General features: G+C 43.0%; 1 protein-coding gene across 3 annotated transcripts; it reads right to left on the reverse strand.

Annotated features, from left to right (window-relative positions):
• Positions 1-4492: 4492 nt before the first annotated feature.
• igf1 (insulin-like growth factor 1) lies at positions 4493-20567 on the reverse strand. Of its 3 annotated transcripts, none has more exons than XM_069520028.1 (5): positions 20521-20567; positions 18631-18790; positions 8649-8905; positions 8002-8037; positions 4493-6872 (listed from the first exon to the last, which is right to left on the reverse strand). In XM_069520028.1, the coding sequence occupies exons 2-5, from the start codon at positions 18782-18784 to the stop codon at positions 6813-6815; spliced, it is 507 nt and encodes a 168-aa protein (XP_069376129.1). In that variant the 5' UTR covers positions 18785-18790; positions 20521-20567; the 3' UTR covers positions 4493-6812. The 3 variants fall into 3 exon arrangements, with proteins under 3 accessions (XP_069376129.1, XP_069376130.1, XP_019960503.1); XM_069520029.1 differs by lacking the exon at positions 20521-20567 and adding an exon at positions 20064-20336 and having other exon boundaries at positions 8730-8905; XM_020104944.2 differs by lacking the exon at positions 20521-20567 and adding an exon at positions 20064-20336.
• Between the last annotated feature and the right edge of the window lie 1733 nt (positions 20568-22300).

Genomic DNA, 22300 nt, shown 5'->3' on the forward strand with positions numbered 1-22300 from the left:
CTACAGGAGCCGCGGTGCATGGGTTGGAGAAGTGGGACATGAATAATAGCTATTGAACTCAGCTGAAGTGATTTTACTTGGAGCAGTCAGCCTTTATTTTGTAAGTATTATTGTTGGAGGGTGAGGATTTCTACTGAAGGACTGAACTCGTCCACAGGGGCACGGCCGTTCCAGCAGAAGCACAACTGAACTTGTGAGCTTCGTTCTCTGTTGTTGTAACCTTTCTCGCTCTTTCTCTCGTACTGATAGTGTCCCCTCCCTCCTCTCACATATTCCTCCTGATATAGGCCACGCTCTTGAACTGATATTGACAGGAGATGCACTGCAAATTGCTGCAAGTCCAGCTGATCCAAAGCTTCTGGGCTCTGTCGGCTTCCTTGGCAGTCAGAGCTCTGAAGATTCAATGAACTCTGAGCAATGGTGAAGGTCTTTATCTGGTAACTGTGATTTTTCCCTGGTCTGAATTTCTAAGAAATCATTACCATAATTCTCTAACAAAGAACATTAGCAAAAAAAAAAAACAAAAAAAAAAGACAAAAGCCAAGAGTCAAATAATCTTATGAGGACCAGATGTGATCCGGTGGGTATCCATGAACATTAGTAAATCTTCGTGTTTCCAAAACACAGCTCGTCAAACCTTCAACCGGTGCCAGTGAAGTTTATTCAACTACTGTGCTGTCGCTGATTTACAGTCGGCCTTGTTTGTAAGCAGCTGTAATTGCATCCAGGTTTGATTTGGGTCGTGCATGGTTTACATTGTGAACTTGAGGAAGCTGCAGAGTAGTTTTCTCATCAGCCCTGTCAGCTGCTTGCATCACCTGTCAGTCGGCGGTGCAGCACTTCAATCACACCGCCTGCAGCTTTGTGCGTAAAGAGACCTCATAAATCTGGGCCCTATGACATCAGTAGCAGCATTGTTTTATAATCCTCTGGGGCGGGCACATTATTTCCCCGTCCTGTATTAACATGCTGACTCTCACCACCAACACTCATCCTCCAACAGAAAATAAGAAAAGTAAGAAAAGACAAACACAGCACGGAGGGAAGCGTTGATTGCAAGGACGTTCATTGCACTGATGCTTCATGTACGATTCCTCATGTCTATGTGTGCGTCTTGAGTTGTGCCAGAGGCCGGCGTGCTGTATTCAGCAGAGATGCGGGTGAAGGGGGGGGGGGGGGGGGGGGGGGGGGGGGGGCATTTTGGGCAGGATTTTTTTGTTGCCCAGAGAACAGACCATGGTTTCCTGGAACAATGCAGCTGATGAGAGTCTCTCCAAGGAAAATAAGGCTCTGACATCATGGGTTCTTAAAGCACACAGCTGAGCCAACACTCTCCTGCTATAATCAAGCCTCAGTGAATTTCCACTGTCGACTGAAATTGAGAAAGAGGGAGAATCTCCTCCATTGGCTTCAACACTTTTTTTTTTTTTTTTTTTTTACACATGCCTTGATCTAACTGCTAATTTTCCCGTTGAAGCACGGGGCTCGGAGCGCACTTGCTGAGACTCTTGTGTCTATTTCCATTTACATCTGGCCTTGGCTCACGATGATGATAAAATGTGACACAAGGCTCCTTGTAAATTTGTCCCGGTCAAGTCATCACAATCCAAGGTTGGACCTCCGACAATATTTGGAATTAGACACAACAAGCGCGAAAATTGACGACATCGTGGTGCAAAAGTTAAAACCCAGCAAAAGCAAAATCCTGTGTGTCCTGCTGGAAAAAAATGAATGGTTGAAGACTGATGAAGCCTTGCAACCACTTTTCCTGTAAAATAACCAGTAGAATAAGTAGTAAAATTGGTGAGTGTAGTAAAACAGACCACAAGGTCATTCAAAAGACAATTGTGTGCTTAAGATGAGGAGTTGAAGAGTGTGGAGAGATTGAGTTTCAGGGCTAAGACCAAAATCTGTGTCCTTAGATGCACTGGATCCCGAGCGCACACAGATCAATTGGAAAAGTTTGTCTTCTCTCCAGAACCATCCTGGGTCTTGAGGTCATTCCAACAGCTTTGATTTGCACTTCTGGAGTCACCGTGTTATCCAAAACATTTTTAAGCTATCCCGATGTTTGTATTTTATAAGAATTAAACCTGGACGATGGTTTACATCCGTATTCACTTCAATAATTGCCTTATTTGTAATGGCTTGGTTGTCCGCCACAACCCAGGCCTCTCTTCACAGAATTTCTCCCTGAATCATTTGAACTCCTAATTTTTTGCAAGCTCGCTGCCTGCAATTGAACCATTAGGGTGAGATAATTGATTCTGTATTAGTCATCAAGAAGGATGAAATAACATCCAGGATGTACGGGATGACCTGGACTTCGCCAACCTCCGGGCTGCACCGCATTTTGATCTCTGCCGTCTGCCGAGCGCCGGCCCGGAGAGCCAATTTATCAAGGTTTGATTGTTGTCCTACATTCAGTGCATTCGTTTCAAGAAGTGCTGACAGTGAGGGAGCTGGGCACTGTCACTGCGAGCATCCTACAAAGAGCTGAACATGCAGCTCTGGCCTCGGGGAGCACCACGCCCCAGCTCTGTTTGCTCTGGCAGACCCCGCCACCTCTTAGGAAGTATTACTTTGTCATTCAGCACACCCAGCACACTCAATTTCATCCTGCACGGTGCACAAAGCCTCAGCTTGAGTAACGGCTTCATCTATAGCCGAAATGCATTAAAAGATTTGTACACGCTTACGAGAGAGAAACCTCTGCTTTGTAATTATCTGCTGTTTATGTGTCTGAATCCACAGACTTCCTCATAAGAGCCGTATAGTTTACCAGTGTAATAAGTGTAATACAGGGAGTAAAGCCTTTCTACGATGATGTTTTCCCCAGAGGTTTTATGTGTGTACATGCATTGTGCATGAAAAAAACCCTCCAGCCATTTCTGTGATGTTGACAAGTGGTTTATTCAGCAGGAATGGTGAACAATTTGTCAGTATTTTTTTTCTACAGAAGGCAATCAAGCACCATGAATAACAGCGCTGTGATCAAACAGTTTCTTGGACAGTGAGCTTCAGGAATTTACGTTTTTCTTATTTAACCCCCCTCCGTCCACAGAGATGTGTATTTCTCACACACTCCCACATTTTAGACTTTGTTGATTAGTTCACACAAGTGACAAACGGAAATATTTCATAGATGGTTTCGGAGTTGGTTGCTGTAGCTTTCTTCATCGCTGCTCCAAAAATTCCAGACACACCATGTGACAGGCTCATTTTTACTATCTATTACATGAGCTGTATTTCAGGTACCAGAGACAGTGTGTGAAGGGTGTGTTGTAGCTGCAGTGCAGTTCAGACAGGGATGGCAATAATTGCTATTTAATGATCTAGTCGTAGGTTTAGTTCATGACTTAATAATGCTGAGTGAAGTTCATTTTCCATCAAAAAGTCTTTGGTTTGTACTGTATATCTAAAGATCTAAGAGGAACAGTGATGTCTTCCAACCTGCGTCTTTTTCATTTCAGTCGCCAGGTCAACCGAGTCCGAGAGTTTCCTTAGACACCAAAGCGCAAAATCTCCATTTTAAAAACTTTATCATTGCAGATAAAAACATACTTTTAAAATAAGTTTCGATTCGGAGAGCTGCTAACAAATGTTTTGGACAAAATGAATTTCAGTCCTGGACTACCCTTAAAGCGATACTAAGTAACTTTTGAAAGAAGAAACACAATTATTCAAAAAAAAGGAAAAGTTATGAGCAATAAAATAAAACTTAGCTTAATTTAATACTTTGGGGTTTCATTGCTAGAACCTTATTTTACCAATTTTAGCTTTGTCTTTAAAAATATCCTTTATTTTCGAAGACTTAGCTGCAGCTATAGTGCTAATTTATCTGTAAGCTGAATATAAAGCTACACCCTTTTTAGTTGAGCTTTGCATAAGGACTGAAAACAGCTTGGTCTGTCCAAAGTTTTTTAAAGAACACATGGACAGGTACTCTAAAACTCCTCAATTAACAATTTTATATTCGTATATAGTCGTATCCTTCTTCTCGTCTAAAGGCTAATTTATGCTTAACGTTGTGGAAAGAGCCTTATGTTTGTGCGTTCATTTCGTCCATATTTATGCGTGTCTTTTCAAAGCTTACGCATATGGCCGAAACAGGCCCAACTCTGTGCTGCCCTCTAGTGGATATGTTTCTTAACAACCATGCCAACGTAAAAGACGCATTGGAGGGGCAGTGACAGATGGATCGTTAGAAACAGATGTGTCTCTTCTCGTACGTAAAGGCAGCATAAATGAGCCCTCATCAAAAGAAAACACGCAATTTAAAATTTCAAACTATTCCTTTGCATTTGCTGTTCAGTACTTGTGTGCCTCCTGCTCCAAATTTTAGCATTTTAGTGATAAACATGATGACGTCTTTAAGGCATCGGAGTAACGACAGTCTTGGGAAACAGAGGAAAATCCAATGCGTGATTGATTGTCCTGTAATTATCACTTGTGGCCAGAGTGGCCGCTGTCCAGCAAAAGTTATGTAGTCTCGCTTTAAGTGATTTTAATCGTCAATACAATGGATTCCAGTGAGGTGCATGTGCACACACATCTCAGACAAAAGCACACCATGACTTTTGACAATCTCAATACAATTGGAAGAATCACAGTTCACAGTACTTTTGTCAAGTTATTTGGCATAAGGGATCTATGTTGAGAAAATAATTTAAAAACAGTAGAAAAAATAGCATTTTGCCTTCTTGGGACCACAACATGGTATTTTTCTTATCTTTAATTCTCCATGCATTCACAGATTTCACACAGATACATTTACTCGCTTACACTACTACCTTATTGAAACAGCTTACAAACAAAAACACTATTAAAATGGTGGCCACAAGGCTGTGCAAAAGGGAAGACCTCCGATGTAAGCCCTGCCATCTGTCTGTCTTAGCCATCTCTTGCCATTAACAAACTACAAAATAGCACCATTATACAGTGGATAGGATTCTTAATACAGTTTTTTATATGAAACCATCATGTACAATGAATGATAGCAATGCATAGGTTAACATAAATGGGAGTACTGTTTGATTATACACAGGCAGAGGAGGCAGAGCCAGAGATGAGATGTCTTGCGCGGTTTGTGCGATAAAATGACTGAAGATTCGCATCGGAGGCTTGAACAAACAGCCATGACTGTCCGTCCTGCTGCAACGACTTCTCAGAACTGGCTTTTCATGTGTGTGTGTGCGTGTGTCTGTGTGTGTGTGTGTGTGTGTGTCTGTGTGTGTGTGTGTGTGTGTGTGTGTACTTGACCGTTGCTCACAGTTACACAACTCTCATTAACACTTGGTGCGCTGTATGTATTTGTGTATGTGTGCCTATCTCACATGTCCAGGAGGACCTGTTTTGGTTTATAATATTGACCAAACCGTTTAATCTGCAGATTTTTCCGGTGGACTTTGCAATGGAAGAGTTTTATTTACTCTCCCCATCGTGGCAGATAATGCAGTCCAAGCGACAATTGAAGCAGCGAGGTTCACAGCCTCCCAAAACTAACAAAACATCACAGGCCAAGATCGTTCAATCGTTAAAATCATCTGTTTCAATTGACTAATGTTACCGCCTCCCTGTCTTTTGCTTTAAACTTCGTTATTGACAGATTCGGGAACATTGTGTTAGTTCTTCATGAGAATTAAAAGGTTTTATAAGAGTGCTTGTTGACCAAACCTTCATGACTTGTGCTTAACCTTGAACTCAGGCCTCAGACTCAAATGTTGATCATTGTGTAACTGGATTGTTGACGTTGTCGTTGATTTGACCAGGGTGGCGACGTGAAAAGGATGCAGCAGGCAAACATTTTGCTTTGCTGCTATTTGACTTATTCCACTCACTTATGCCAAATGCACTTTGAATCCACTGAATGACCCATTTGTGACAACCAAACAAGTACCATGTACTGACTGACCAAAAAAAACAACATTTGATTAATTTTGTTTGTGGTTCATTTGTTTTTCTTAAGATCTTATTTTTCTAGTAACTACAGAACATCCCACCTCAAAATCCAATCTTATAGTGCTTGATTTGTTAAGATAGATTTTCAACACTTCCTTAGGCTTAGGAAGGATTTGGATCGGATTCAAACCTTCTAGTGAATCCATTTAGATATGAGAACCCTGCGTTCAGTCACAGAGAAGAAGAGATTTAACTTGGGCACAAGGTAAAATATCTACAACAACATTTAAAGTCTGATAATGAGCCACCTGGTCTTTGTCCTTAAAACAAACCTTGTTTAACTCTTTTAGAAAAATCCTTGGTAATGCATGGTGCATGGAACAAACTCTGAAGATAAGATAATCAGATTTTTTATACTATTTTGGGGAAGTAACTGTTAAATATGATCGGTGATAAAATATCCTGTCTTATCAGAGGAGTGATTGAATCACCTCTCAGAGTAATAGGATTTACCTCCACAAAGTTCAAGCGACAGGATTGACCACTTATTGTCAAACACGGCCTAACGCCCAGGACCTTTCCTGGAGCCAGGGGCAGCGCAGCTCACACATGGAGGTATAATAAGCTCTTGGTCGTGTCTCAGCAGCTAAACTAGTCTGTTACATTGCATTAACAAAGAATTCCTCCCGATATGGAATGGTGCAGTGTATAAAATAATCACAAGATCCCTCATCAAACCCTTCAACACCCACTCAGCTCTCTTAGGTTTAAATCATTATGAAGAGCTTTTCGAACCATCGTTAGCATCCTCTTTGTTTTGTTTTACAGTGAACCATTCCACAGGGGTACCAGGTAAGGCCACTCCCTTCTCTCTCCCCAAGTCACTGGGCATGTGTCCATTCGCTCCGTCCCTACATTCTGTAATTTCGGCCGCCCGTGTTGCCTCGACTTGAGTTTTTCTGATGGACTTCCTGCAATGAAACAAACAAACAAACACAAAAACACACAGTGACTTCTTTGGGTCTGAAATTTGCACAAAAAGCACGAGTTACGAACAAAACTAACACTGACTAATACTCAGCGCAATCAGTAAAATGTTACTAAAGTTTGACGACACAGCTCCACGTTGCCATTTTGACGTAATTCGCAGCTGGAGTCTATACGCAGATGTGACCATGATGTGGCGCTATGGTGTCATGGCCCCGTCCATACGCGCTCTCGACCAACTGTGACAGTGACAGTTTTGCTTCTACCTAGAATGACATTAGCCATCTTCTATTTGACGTTTCAATTCGTCCCATCTGCTAACATGGGGAGGTTGGATTTATGGACTCGCCACCAGGGGGCGATGAAAATACTTTTGGTTCTCTTTTGAGGGGCTGTCATGTCGTCCATGCAGTAAGCTGTTAGCAGCAGTAAATAGCTACTAAGCCAAAAGTATGTATTCAACAAACACAAGCACATCAGCCACAGTTTCGTTATAGTTTATATTTCCTGACACGAAACGTGATGAGAATTCACATTGTAGTTTGACTTTAGAGGAAAAATAAGATCCGTACAGGAACACCAGGGTTTACAGTGCACCGCAACCCCACAAATCAATGAGCAGATGAATGATGTGGAGGCCACTGCACACGTTGATACACCAAACATGATATGCACGCTTCATCTCCAGACCTTGCATGCGTCAGTGTGTTATGGTGAGACGCCAGAATTTCAGCACATAATGTACAGTACTGCCTGGGGAGCTGCAGTGCCACGGGGTCTACCACAAAAACCACTTAGTTCCTTCTCCTGCTAATGGTTTTCTTTTTTGAGAGAAGGGGGGAAAAAGCACACGGTCAAATCTTAAAAGGATCACACTCTCGCAGGTTGGCAACTCCAGGATGAAACAGACTCTGCCTGTAGAGATCACGGCTTCTTTATTTGTCCAAGGGATTAAGATTTCAAAGCTAAGATTGTTTGAACGAACGTCTCTCATTTCAAAATAAAGCTTGTTCTGCTTAAGAATGTCAAAGTGGAGATTGTGTGGTCTAAATTATATAATAATAAAGTCATAGCAATAATCATGAGATGAAAAGTATCCCTTTGAAAGCATACCTTAAAGGATGAGTGACTATGTCCCGGTAAAGGTCTCTGTGGGAGGAAAACGAAGCCACTTAAGTTGGATGGATTCATTTCTCTTGCTCTGCACTAAACTGTGAGTAAACTTGAACCCTCTGAACCTTTACAATAACAGTTTGACCATTTGAAAAGTGCTGTAAAATGATAGGAGAGGTTTGATACCATTCTCATGTCTGTACACTGAATATTTAATGCAGCCATCAGCTGGATCAGTGGAAACGGGCTCGTCTGGCTCTGTCAGAATGTTCCCAGACAGGAAATAGTCTCAACAACCTCTGAAACAGGTTCCTCATTTTGGGTTTTGTTTGATTAAATATATAATATGTTGAAGCTCAGTATACAACATACTGTATTTTATCTGCTTTATCCATACTAAACAAATACAATCCAGATAAATGAAATAAAATGAAATTGTAGTAACATGTGCATCAGTCCGAGTGAATGCTAACATAAATTGTTTTGCTGGTTGTAGTTTTAAACTAAATGAACAGATATGTGAGTGGTATCAATCCTCTGAACAGGTTAACATCATGTGTGCATACTTTGACAGAACTAAAACAAATCCTATTCTCTATTTCCCCCCCTCTTTTTTAAAGAGTGTATCTGTTCGGTGTTGTGCTCACCTTCTTGTTTTTTGTCTTGTCTGGCTGCTGTGCTGTCCTACGCTCTGTGCCCTTGTCCACTTTGTGCCCTGCGGTACTAACCTTAGGTGCTCTCGGCATGTCTGTGTGGCGTTGTGCACGCACAGAGCGAGCTGCCTTGCTAGTCTTGGCAGGTGCACAGTACATCTCCAGGCGCCGCAGCTCACAGCTTTGGAAGCAGCACTCGTCCACAATGCCGCGTGACCGCCGTGCATTGGGGCCATAACCTGTTGGTTTACCTGAGAGGGACAAAAAGAGGAGGGAGAAAATAGAGGAGACGTTGACAACAACTTCAAAACTAAAAATGACCAGAGGAAAAGTGTTTGGAACGGATTAACTGCATATTTATCTGCTTAGCTCTATTGTTGGCTTAAGGATATCATTGTTTATTGGTTGCTAATGGTAGCTGACAATCACGACCACCAGAATTTCGAGTTGTACATCTGCCCACAACACTGCAAACTGCATTTGAACTGTGCAAGAATGGAAAGCTTGAATATACTTGTTGTAAGGCAGAGATAATGACCAGGACATGGGTCTGATTCCCATGATATAACCAGCCTTAACAACATTGATTTCTTCCATGTAAAATAGTATCACATTTCACACTATGGACCCACTCTAGCAGCTGCTTCCCCTGTAAAAAAATAAAAGGTGGTCACAGTCTCCCAAAAGTTGAGAACACACGCACGGCTCGTCCGGTGACGCCAAACCGAAAACCCACTGGGCCCAATTAACCTGCAAAAGCACTTAGGCAGGTCCTGAGGCCACACCCCTGCTGGCTGTGCCCCACTGTTCATTCACATTTTCATTTGGCAGAAGCCCGAGCACCCTGAGGGCTCACTCAGAAAACACTGAGGATGGAGATGGACCTTTTATGCCAAAGAAGGAAGAGGAAGTCGTGGCATGCAGGGATGCATCGGAAATCTTCTTGTTGTAGCATAATTCAAAAAGACTTTTTAAAGGTGTCATTGCACCTCAATGGTCGCATCAAGTTACCATAACGACAAGACTGGCTTCCTCTTTCAACTCCCTGACCCCCCTCAAAACTCAGGCTCTTTTGGTGGCCTTTAGAAAAGCTCACCTTGAGCGTTATAGCCCTGATGGGCTTTTCCCTGTTACCAAATGAAATAATAATAATTTAATATGGCATTTACAAGGAGGAAATGCCTTTCCCTCTCAGAGTTAATAGCTCTTGGCTCAGAAGCCTGCCAGTGCTGACAAAGTGCATTAACTTCTGCTCTCTGTCTGCCTTGTCCTGACAATGTTGTTTTGGACAGAGCAGCAGCTTTCATTCAGAAATAGAAGCATCCTTCTCCCCCGGACCCCCTGACGGAAAACAGAGGTGAGGCTGAGGCAGGTGTGAATGAGGGGGAGACAATAGAGACGCTTTCATTATGCACATCAGGTAGGATGAGGCTAAAAATACGCCGCGCACCTGCATTATTTAGGGAACAGAGAAACTGGATTCACCCAGATGTCGGACTCCTAAAATAGACGTGTTGAAAGATAGATCTAAACCTTAATATAGCTTTTGACATCATTATTTTTATTTAATTCAAATGACTGACAGGCACACCTTATATGGTCAGGTATTCCACTGTGTTTTCCATTGTAGTTCGTTTCTGTGCTTTCAGGCATCTGAAAAAACACAACCTGCTATTTCTCCCCTGTGGTGTGTATCAGTATAACCAGCCTTGGCAGTTGTATTAACACCTGATGTCAAGACATTTTGAGAAATATGACAGTAAGCCCTGGCTGGAGATTATATAATGGATGCTGAAAGCCAAAAGAGGGGCCGTGCCTCATTGCCTGGCCCTGTTCTCCAATCCCTCCCAATAAAGCCTCACAAATTAACGTCCGCTATTCTTCTGAAAATAGCCTGCAACCCCGCTGCACAAACAGCTGGAAGGAAGAGGAAAAATCAGCTGGCACCGGTTGTAAAATGTAGGATAATCAGCTCGGGCAGGTTGGAGAAAAACATGCATATAATAATCAGGCCTGAAAGCTTTGCGAGGTTTTAAATGCTTCAGTTGCATGAACGACTGCTGTAATCCCTCATAAACAAAGAGTTGTTTGCTCCGACTGTCGTTAAACAAATAAGGGTAAACAACATTTCCTGCCAGTGCTCTCCGCCTCATGGCCTTCTGCTGTTTGAGATGGACGCTGCAGGGATCGAGCACGGTGACGATGACGCAGGGTTTCGGATCGGATTAGAAAGTGTGTGTCAGCATTTCAGCCATCGTTACGTGGCAGAGTGCAGCTGGGGCTTATCATTCTCATACCAATCGTGTATTACAGGCTGGGAAATGTGCAGGAATATACAATTTATGCACAATTACAGCCGTATGGAATAAGATGCCATGTAATAACCATCAAACACTTATTATTCCCAGAAGCCCTCTCGTAGTGTCTATTGTAAGATCAGGGTTGGGCTTAAATATCCTTTGGTAGTTCTTAATGATGGTAATGTTAATTTAACGCATCTTTCCCCTTTGTCTCCATGTGTTGTAGTTCTTTTCCAATGATACATATATCAACACACTGTAATAAATCTACAAACGAGACCAGAGTGGAATTGATTCACTGATATTCCTTCACATTCTGTCGCACATGACATTGGTCTTAAATTGAATTCATAAAGTCTTCGAACAATCGATCCAATCCAACAACCAAAACCTGTAGAAACTCTTTAGCATTCGGTAAAATATGTGACAAAGAACCATATTTTGGTATTTCACTGGAAAAATTACAAATATCATGAATCAATTAATCACCAGCGAGTCTGTGTTTTCCACCCGCTGGCCTCAAGGGGCAGTAATGAGTCCATTGTGGTTTTGCAGGCTCACTTTGAGTGACACGAGGGTGAGATTTCTATTTCTCCGTTAATGTTTTCAAACAGTTACTTAAAGGATAAGGACTCAGGTTCGTCTGGTTAACCGCCCCATCTCCATTAACGAGTAGCTTAGTGTTTTAAGGGACCCGGGAAACGGTTCCAAACGGGGCTGCGTTTTTCACATCGTGCTGCTGTCGGCCTGAACACAAACCCCGATGCTGCAGAAGTGGTTTTGGTTTTTGTGGACATTTTGATATGTTCTGGCGTATTCTCTTTTTTCCGTAACTCTCGCTCGCCTTTGAAATAAATTGTGTCTGCTGTGAATCCAGCTGATGTCCTCCGTGAGTGAGCAGGCTGCAAACTGATCAGAACAAAGTGTTTGATACTATAAAAAGTATTTGGCACGTTCAGAACACATTTATAGTGCCCATTCCTCTTCTCATGGTTTTGACTTTCAGTCTGATCATTCATTCGGTTGAGTTGTGTTCTGCACGGTCATCTCAGATGCTGCCCCTGTCACTGTCCTGCCTTTCCGGACCGAAGAATCCTCTGACCTGCTCTTCCTCTCACTCACCTGCTCACCTATTTCCACCCACCTCATTAGCCTCCAAGTACATTGGTCCATTTCCACTCACTCTCGGCCATTTGTTCCAAATGCCTTACCTTTCCAGCGCTCCGTTCTTTGCCTGCCTCTTTCGATCGTGTTTTGGACCTTGCCTGTGTTTCTTTTTCTGGATCTTGCCTCAGCTCGAACCTTTGCACTTGCCTGCTTAGATTTTTTTTTTTTCGAAGACTCGTCCATTTTAAATCTGCCTGATGACAATATAATCAGGCCACCGTGAACCCAGTCCACTTGTTCTCACAGAGTACGGAGATGCTGGCTCAGGCGTTCTTCATCCCTGAGAGCATGTCGCCCTCTGAGACTCAAATATCTTCCCCAGAACTCGACTCCGGTGAGTCTGGCGGCTACTGGAATTTTTTTATTCACTGATCATTTGCCTAAGAACTCCAGGTCAAGTACACAGCTCAACCTGCAACAGAGAGAATGACAGGTGGATGACAGCACCATTAAATTCAAGACATTTGCTGCAGAAATTAAATTAAAGGAGGTCTTTAACTAATTCCGTTAACTAACCCCTGCCTCCCCGCTCCCCGTGCTTCATCCTGGACCCAGAGGTCATGTCTGGGGCTCATCCCCACCAGTCTCCTGAGACCTCAGGAGGTATCAATGGAGGGGAGGTGGTTCTACCATCTTCTCAGGTTTCATCCTATCATTCATTCAATGTAGTTGTTTAAACATACTCGTTCATACATGTAGAATTACCTGCTCCTCCTCCTCCTCCTCCTCCTCCTCCTCCTCACCTGCTCCACATTCCCTCTTTAGCTCCCTAGTGTAAATATTGGTCCATTTCCACCTGTTAGTTGCCAGACTGTCTTTGTGCCATGTGCCTTAAAGTTTTCCAAAGCTTTGTTCTTTGCCTGCCTTTTTTGATGTTGATCATGTTTTGGACTTTGCTTGAGGTTTTTTTTTTTTTTTAGTTTGCCTCGGCCAGACCTTTTGTACTTTGTTTGCCTGCATGGAATTTCATACCTTTGTTTTTTTTTTTAAGTACAGGCGCTTTACTTTTACATTTGCCTCCTGAGTTGTGCTCTTGGGTCCATTTTCTGAGAACCATGACACCTCTAAGGAACGGCACTGGAGAGAGATGGCTGGATTCCCCCATTCCAGAGTGGTATAGAAAGCATCTGAGTTTTACAGCCTGGTCATGGTCAATAAAAACCAGTGGATTCTTGGAGCCGATGCATCGCTCTTCCTGCAAAGTGTCAGGCAGTTTACAGCCGGGCAGGGACCACAAGAACTGCTAAAGCACTGGAAACTACCTCTTTATCACTGGTACCACAAAGAGTTTATGGCATGAGTGAAGTGTTCCTCACATTACTGCGCTGTGACACTAAAATCTGATCCAAATGTATTCCACCTAGAATCCAAAGTGTTGTTCACAACATTATCAATATAAATCAAAGTGTATTTATTGAGGGAAGGTTTTCGTTGGCAGAACATTTTTTTTTCAGAATTACTGCATTATATGAAAATAAAATCCCAGGGCTAATTTTAGGCTGGTTTTTGAAGTGTTTATAAATCTATGGCTCGTGTTCAGATCGTGTCAAAGAATTGGGTGAAAGTTACTTGTAATAAATTCCTCAAGTAAGATTGTAAATAATGGGTAAAATAAAACGGTGTTGGACAAGGTTAATTTATGCTTTTAAATTTAAATTTATGTTTTCAACTCATCGTCATCTTCATCATTTTATGAAGAACCTGCAGATTGATAAATAACAGGATGCAGGATTGCTTGTATTCACAGTATATCATATTGTCAAGGGGGTAAGGGAGAGTTGTTCCCTGTTACCATACGTACCACATGTGTTTATGTTGGAAAGAAAAGCTAGAATTTAAGTGTATTTCAGGTATGTAATTGGGGCTGAGACGGGGTTATAGTGTGAACAGGTGATCGACAGCGTGGGGTTGTTACAGCTGGAATTCAAGACAATTTAAGAGGCAACCTAAGATGACGAGAGAAAAAAAAGTCCCCAAAAAGTTCCAGGATATCAATTAGAAATCTTGATGATCTCTATACGCCCGACATTATGTAATTGGATGAAACTGATGAGGAGTTTGAAAGGTGAAGTAGTGTTTGGTACCAGAGTGTCCTCAAGTCCCTCAAGTCTCAACTTCACCAAAATGTCCAGATCCAAATCTGGAGGATGCCTGTCTGTCCTTTTCATGAGACGCCCTCTTTGTTCCACCGAGCAACGAGTCACAGGAGGGTCGGAGATTTTTAGTTCAGGTCTTAATGGGAAAACGACACCTTTTTTTTTTTTTTTTGCAGAGATGGGGAAGACACAGGAGGTCTTTCTTCAGATCTCAGTGCCTTCCGCTGTGTGCTCAGGTCCAGTGTACAGCTAGGGAGGGAGACAGGGCGGGAGGGTGTCCTGATCATCCTGTAATCCACATAATCCCCTGCTGCTGAGGGACAAGGCCGAGCTATGTGTCTGTTTGAGCGTGTGCATGTGTGCGTGCATGCATGTGACATGCTGTTTACACATTCTACCTCTCTCTCTCTCTCCCCAGCTCTAGAATAAAATCGACAGGGACGAACATTGAAGATCAGGTCTCATCGGTGGAAGCCAAACGATATTTTCCTCCCCTGTCGTTTCCACCTTAAACAGGTAAAAGCCAAAACACCTAAAAATCGAGTATCCATGTCGCATATTTGGCCTCTTTTTGCACTTTATGAGAACTTCATGTACCAGCATTTACTTTCGGTCCAAACTAATGGATTGTTCCACCTCGTCGTGATTCACGACAGCGTTGGACATCATTCATTTTGCTGAAATCAACAGTTAGATTCTATATTTCATGCTCACTCTAGAAGAAGTGAGAACATTTCACCATGAACTAAAAGTGACTTAGGACATGGAGCTACTTAGCACTTACGCTTTAGCCAAAAAAACTCCCATAACAGATCTGATTCATGGAATGAACATCCCACAGAAATCACGGGGCTGCCTGCTACAGCATTACAAAGACAACTGAGGATTTCTAGGTCAGGCTAATAATTGGAAAAACTGACTTGGGTTGTGGATTTTTTTTTTCTGTTTCTGAGACCGCAGTTTGTTTCATTACCTAAAAAAAAAGAATTTCCACCAACTGGTATTTAGCATTTCTGTCAGGGTAGGAAATCTGCAGCCTTCTGGTGCATGTGTGCTACTTTGCTGGTGGCACGCGTGAGGTGGATTGGCAAAAGCAGTCTACACAGAAAAGCCAATGTCATTGCAACACCGTCTCTGGACACATTATCAATTAGAGGGTTGCCAAGTTCAACATGACCAGGCTGGAGGGGAAGAGTTCAGGGAGAGGAGCACGCCTCCTTTGGCCAAGCTGTTACACTCCTGTGTCCTACAGACGACACAACCCAAATGGAGTCTCCAGATATTTTTATGCAAACAGCCACTGGTACATGTGGCGAGCGACGCAGAGGAGAGAAATAAAAAAGGAATGACAGTGAAAATATGAGCGAGCTAGAGGAACTGAGGGAAGACGGGGAACAGGATATTTTCCAAGGTACAGCACCCTGCTGCTCGAACCTCATCGTCGTTTCAGAAAGAGGATGGAGTGCTCGTAAAATACACCTCTTTTTCAACACAGGGAAAATGTGGCATTGATACATGGACGCTGTGCAGTTCAGTGGCTGCTCAGTGTAGGGTGATGCAGGAAAGACAAATACATTCCCCCTACCACAAAAGGGTCTGTTTCTGTTTAAGAAGTGTATCTTGCATCAGGACCTGTGAGTTACAACTCAACACTTTCTCACCAGATGATTATGGACAGCAGTGCTGCTCTTCTGTAGCCTGGGAGAAGCATTTATAGAGCTGGAGTAAAAGTCCATCAGTAGCCAGCACTAGTTCATGTTCTCGCATCATTCAGCCTCTGGACAGCCTCATACGTTGTCAAAGCCTTAAACCTTTCATCCACAACATGCAGACACTTCCCTGGACCAACTCACAAACCTTCAAACCGAGATACAAAACATTTCCAACGGCTCTACTTGGATCAAAATGTGTTAATATCACCATTTTTTTCAAATCCAAGTCTTAAAGATTTGACTGTTAAATTATAAATAAATAAAATATAAACTTCTATTGCTCACTGAAGCTACCCAGAAGCAAAATAATGGCTGAACAAACTGAGTTTCCAAGAAAAAAAATCAGGGCCCGCATTCACTAAAACGTAATACTTGATCATGTAGACCCATAATCTTCCACACTCAGCCTAAATGAAGAGAACATGGCCATTTGTACACGAGAAGTGCTGCAGCAAAAGACTCCAAAGACCAAAAAAAGTCTTAACTGGCAGAAAACTGGCAATTGAGCAGGCTGTCATGACCACTTCACAGCATGTGGCGCTGCCAGCAGCATCTGGACGAACAAGACTCGCAGCTTTGCAGCAGCTTGGTGAATCTCCAACAGCTCTCTGGCAAATGCTGCACAAAGGGCCCGATGCAGAGAATGATGTTGACTGGTCCTGGAAAAGCTGCATGCAGGGGTGGAGGAATTTGGCAGAGGGACAGTAGGGTGCAGCAGCAAGGTGCATGGTTACCCTACTGCCAGACACAACGCTGATATTGGATGATTCGGCAAAAAATCCTATTACACTCAAAGACCTTTTTACCAGCCTCTAGAATTCTATACTCAACGTTATGCAACTACAACACCAGGGGTCAGAGTGAATAGAAGTGTGCAGATACATACGCTAAAGGCTCTTTCTTCATTTCTATTAACAGCTGACATGAATTGTGAGCTGCACGATCATCCACAACTATAGTTCTGACAATGAGCTGTGCAAGAACAAGATGCAAACATGCAGAATTAAATCCATGTTAGACAATTCTGCACCACAAATACAACAATGCACAGGTATTGAGACACTGTGACGAGAGATGCCTCAACATCAGCGTTCTTATCCAGCAAAAATAAAATCAGAGCAGGAAAGCTCTTTGATTTTACTTAAACACACAGAGTTTTCAGTCCATGCAACAACAGCCAGTTGGGCTCTTGTAGAAATGGTTTGTGAAATGCTCACATACAGAAAACTTTGAGAAACCTTCGCAGGAGCAGTTTGTTGTTGCACGACAACGTGACAGTCGGTCCTGATGGAGTAAACAGGTGGTTCATGGTCTGAGACGTCAAACAGATGCAGACTCGAGCAGAGATGCTCCAGAGATGCCACAGTTGGTTGGTTGATCCACCGCTTTGCTTCAGACTGAAATATCTCAACATCTGTTTGGGTGCCGTGAGATTTGGTTCATGCACTCATGTTCCCCAGAGGATGAATCTTATCACCTCTGATATCACCCTTTAGTCCAGATTCCATGAAATTCGTCACCCTCATGTTAAACTGTGATTGTATGCAGCGTTTATTTCAACACTTGTATGTCCAGGTTTATAATCAAATTCCCATCAGCCTCAGCTGTACCGTGTCCTGTTCAGTGCTGAGTAGCAAGTGTTAGCACTAAAATGCTAAAGACTGAACCTTTGATTCAAAGACTGCACTTCTCCTGCCTCCTAATCTTCCATCAATCAGCAAGTTCTTTAGAGCGTGTATCTACAAACCATTTCAGTTTCAGGTTAAGGTCACGGCAATCGATTAAGAGAAAAACTGAAAGCACTATAGATGCTGCTGAGCTCCCACAGAAATCTTATATCTGTTTCAAACTGGCAGCTGACAAACTCAGCCACATGTGGAAAATCTTTCACAACTCTGGGACCGAACCAAACCATTAATAACGGATTGTTATGAAAAACCGTACGGGGTTCGAAAGGATGATCAATTCTCAGAAAAGTTAAAACAAAGGACTTTTGGTGGAGGGTTGTCAGGACATTTGCAAATTGGCTTAACTGATTAATGTCAGCAGAGGAAATGGGAATAATGAGGTTGTAAACTTCAGCTTTGTAGTGTTTGGGCCAGATATTCTGCTGATGTCCAGTCACGCTGCTCATCTCTGATGGAAAGATCAGGAAACATGTCCCAGGAAACTCTGGCTGCCGGTGGAACATTGCACCTAAACTCGGTAGCTCCATATATCCTGTGCTGCTCTGGGCTGGGTTGTACCCTTAATGGAAAAAAAATTGAGATTTAAATCCTGGATTCATGGTGGAGGGTTTTCTTTGGGTAGCTTTCCCTTCTCTGGTGGAAAAAAAAGAAAAACTTCACAGCAATACCTCCTCCTTTTTTCTGAGAGATAAAGTCAGCCAAATTCCACTTGAAGCCCACTGACAAAACAGGGATTTGCCACCGCGTACTTATCAATATTCTGTGTTTCATTTGTGTTCCTCGGGCTTCGGTGCATAAATGAGTTTTGAGCACTGACACAAATGAGTGAATGTACAGAGAAGATGTGAGAGGGAAGGGAGGAATGAATGGAGGAGAGAAAGAGAACATTGATGCAGGGAAAGTCAAGGCGAGATGTCAAACTGGCTGCTCTTTTATTTATGAGCTCGCTGGAGGTGGAGAGCTCTGGGACGGATACAGCCAACCTTTATGAATAAATAAAAAGGTGCACTTACTGAAATAAAAGCCTCTCTCTCCACACACAAACTGCAGCGTGTCGACCAGCTCCGCCCCGCACAGGGTCTCCGGTCCCGCCCCTGTTGCCGTCGGAGTCAGGGTGAGGACACACAGCAGTAGTGAGAGGGTGTGGCTACAGGAGATACAGCACATCGCACTCTGCGCACAGGGGAGAGAGAGAGAGAGAGGGAGAGCTTTAACATTCCCCCTGCTGAAAGGCAGAGCATCATCAAATCACACAGTCAATCAAAGAAAGTCACTTTTAAAGTCTGTGCTGGACGTTGAGCCATTGTGCTGTGACAGTTGTGGGCTCTGTGCCATGCGTAATGGCACCGAAGTACCAGCCAAGGTTGAAACCGAGGGGCTCAAGGCTGTTTCTGTATCATCCAGCACATTTCCCTCTGTTAGAAGGAATAAAAGGTTCTGGAGGAAGGTGTATTAAATGCAAACTTTCACTACATGCCACCGTTAAGGAGCCAAACAGGAGGCTGACCAGCTCTGATGCTCCGGAGCGCCTGTGCGCAACCGCTCCGAGCGCGTAAAAATTGGAAATCACACTTCTCTGCTTATCATCTGTCTGCTCAGCCCCCCCACGTATATGACCTGATAATTTAGCAACACTCCATTCTGATCACTGACATTTACAAATCTATCAATAATGACTCGTTTGTATTCTGGATTCGGCGTTTCACCTGTGCCAAGGCGCAAACCTCTGCGCATTGTTACGCACAGGACTCAACAGCTTCAAAATTGAAAAAGCAGAGTAAAAGACGCAAAAAAGAAAAGCGCCAGGGATCTTTCCGATCCAAAGTGTGAGATGGAAAACGGCTCTCCCGCCAAACCCAGCGGAGGAAGCGGAGTGAGCCAAATATACATAATAAAAAGAATAAACACAGGACATTATCCATCTACATCACGACTCCAAGTGCCCGTAAGTATTTCATGTTAAGCTCCCCTCTCTCTCCTCACCCCGCAGCATCAGGTTAAACATTTAGCACTTAATAATAATAACGCAGACTCAGCAGTAATTACTTTGAAAGTTGCAGAGCTGCCTGCATTAGAGCTTTCTGGTGAAAAAAGAGCGCATGCAGGGCGCACGGAGGATGAAAAACCCATCCATCCCCCGAGCGCTGGAACTCGTGCACAATGCATGCCAGGGTTTCCAAAAAGAAAAAGTCAATTCAATCAAAAAAGGGGGGCGATCTGTTAATATCACCAAAAACATGCACATGCACAGTAACTGCAGAAAAACGCGTCAAAATCTGCACAAATCCAACATTTATCGTGCACGTAAAAGCTGTAAAATATAAATAAGCAATTAAATATTCCCCTTTTATTGCTGCAGTTTACACTATGCGAGGATGCTGTGTGCAAATAGTAAGCGAGAAGCAAGGTGACAATGTATAGTGTCAAAGGAAATCAGGTAAGTTACCTTGAAGACATCACATAAATGCCACTGAAAGGAAAGAGCGCTAGACATCCCCACGGGTCTCGGCAAGTCAAAGCCCGGCGAAAAGGAACTTGTTTGAAGTCATTAAAAAACGGGGAGAAAGAGGATGAGATGCGGGCAATGTCACATCTCAATATTCCGACTTTGTTCCATTGCGCAGGCTCGTTTTGGAGAAGTGAGATTTAGCGAACAGGAGACGGATTTAGAGAGAAAATCCCTCACATTTATCTACATTACACAGACATTTTCAACAGGAAACAGCTGGGGCAGCATTTGCCTCCTACTCGTCCTAAGTTATTCATTAAGGATTTTGGGCACATATTCAAATAACGTCATTTCTCTCCTTTTTTTTTTCTCAGAACGGGATTGAATTTTGATCTCTCTCTAAGACTTGGTTAGTAGTTCAGATCAAGATAGAAAAAAAACGCAACCGTCCTACCAGCAGCAGCAGCAGCAGCAGCAGCACCAGCAGCAGCTCATGCTCATATATACAACACACTATTTCATTTCGTGCAGAATGTTCAGTTAAAAGGAAGAACTGCAGGTTTGTGATGTGACTGTTCCTGCGCTTAATTTGGCACTGCGTAATTCAGCAGCCACACTCTCCAACGTCTGATGTGATCAAGGGTAAACTAAATCATTAGAAACACTTTTCCACTAAGTCAACATGAATGAAAAGGTTATTAAAGAACCCTACACGTGCACTGGAGTGAATATGGAAAGTTTCTTTTTTTTTTTCTTCTTCTTAAATATAAAACAGAAAATATGAGCCAGAGATAACCAGCGAGTCTCTGCACATTGTCTGTGTAATTTGTTGTTATAAATCTGTCACTGCTTTTCTCTTCTCCTCTCCTCTCGCTGATTTCCAGTCAATAACAAGCAGGTTTGTCTGCAAATGACATCTGATGCTTCTGTGAACTGAGTGACTGATGTGAAAAAAGACAGGAGTGGAAAAACACAAAACACATGGGGATTTACGGTGAAGAGGACATTACTTCATTTTTTTCCTCTTTTTTTTTTTGTTGCATATTTCATATTTCAGCCACCACCACTCTGGAGACAGAGCTGCAGAGCTGGATTCTTCCTGGTGCACTAACAAACACTAGATGGCACCCACTGGGGCCAACCACCCCCCCCAATATACACAAAATGATGGTGTTCCCACTGTGACACAAGGAAAAAAACTGCAATTACAGAGTGAGGCTTCACACAAGGAGAGGGCGTAAAGAGAGTTTTTAACCAAAATATGGGATATCAACTCAAAATGTCCATCTTTGCAAGTCACACTCTGAAAAAGTCACAGTTCTCCTTTCCAGGAACTGTTCAAAACACGTGCATGTGCAGCATTTCACTAGTATTCCTGCTTTTTAAGGGGTACTGGCTTGGTCGAAAGGGTTATTTGAGAAAATCCCTGCAACATATTTGGGAACAAGCAGAGTTACAGTTGTATTACCACATTTAGAAGAATACCAGACAAACTCTAGAGGCACAAACTGGGACTAAGCTTCCCTCCAATATAAATAAAGCGATGCTACAGGAAGGTGTTCTCACTGTGACACAGGGAAAAAGCTGCAGCTACAGAGGGAAGCTTCACACGAGGCGAGGGCTTAGAGAGAGTTTTCAGCCGGCATGTGGGATATCTACACTGATCCAATCTCTAAACATGAGATCAGAGCTGTGACCCAATCATAAAACGGGACACCAGCGCGCATCCCAGCATGCTCGGCCAGTGAGTGTGTAAGTGCATCACAAGCAAGGTCGGATCCAAAGGGGACCGCGGCTGAAGTCACGCAACAGTTGTCGAGGGGTAAAGTGGGTCAAAAGAGAAGCGCGATCAAATGTGTCCCCGTATGACACGGACGGCACTGAATCACGCTCATGGTACAGAGGCCACACACACGCACGTTTAACTGGAGCGTGGGGTTTCCAACACCAGCATCAGGGGCCCAGGAAAGGTCGCAGGACAAATCTGAAAAGACAGAGGCCACTGAGTTTTATAGTTTTTCACTTGAGCAAACTAATAAGAAAACTTATCAGCACCAGTGCAAAACATTTGATAAATTTTACCACAAGATTTGATCGTCTCTTTAGATTTCCGTCAAATCTAAAATGATACAGACCATTGAACCTGTGATGTAACATCTAAAGTCGGCACGGATTCATTTTAATGAGCTTCGAGCCAAAGAAAGCTGAGTGACACTGATTCATCTTGAAAACAA

Source organism: Paralichthys olivaceus, chromosome 23 (genome assembly GCF_024713975.1).
Source record: "Paralichthys olivaceus isolate ysfri-2021 chromosome 23, ASM2471397v2, whole genome shotgun sequence".
Classification (NCBI taxonomy): domain Eukaryota; kingdom Metazoa; phylum Chordata; class Actinopteri; order Pleuronectiformes; family Paralichthyidae; genus Paralichthys; species Paralichthys olivaceus.

Coding starts and splice junctions, on each gene's coding strand:
- igf1 (XM_020104944.2), bottom strand. CDS start 20,111: ATGTCTAGCGCTCTTTCCTTTCAGTGGCATTTATGTGATGTCTTCAAG. Junction 8,038..8,648: donor ACAAGACAAAAAACAAGAAG/GTGAGCACAACA, acceptor TTCCTCCCACAG/AGACCTTTACCGGGACATAG. Junction 6,873..8,001: donor ATAGTCACTCATCCTTTAAG/GTATGCTTTCAA, acceptor GTTTCATTGCAG/GAAGTCCATCAGAAAAACTC.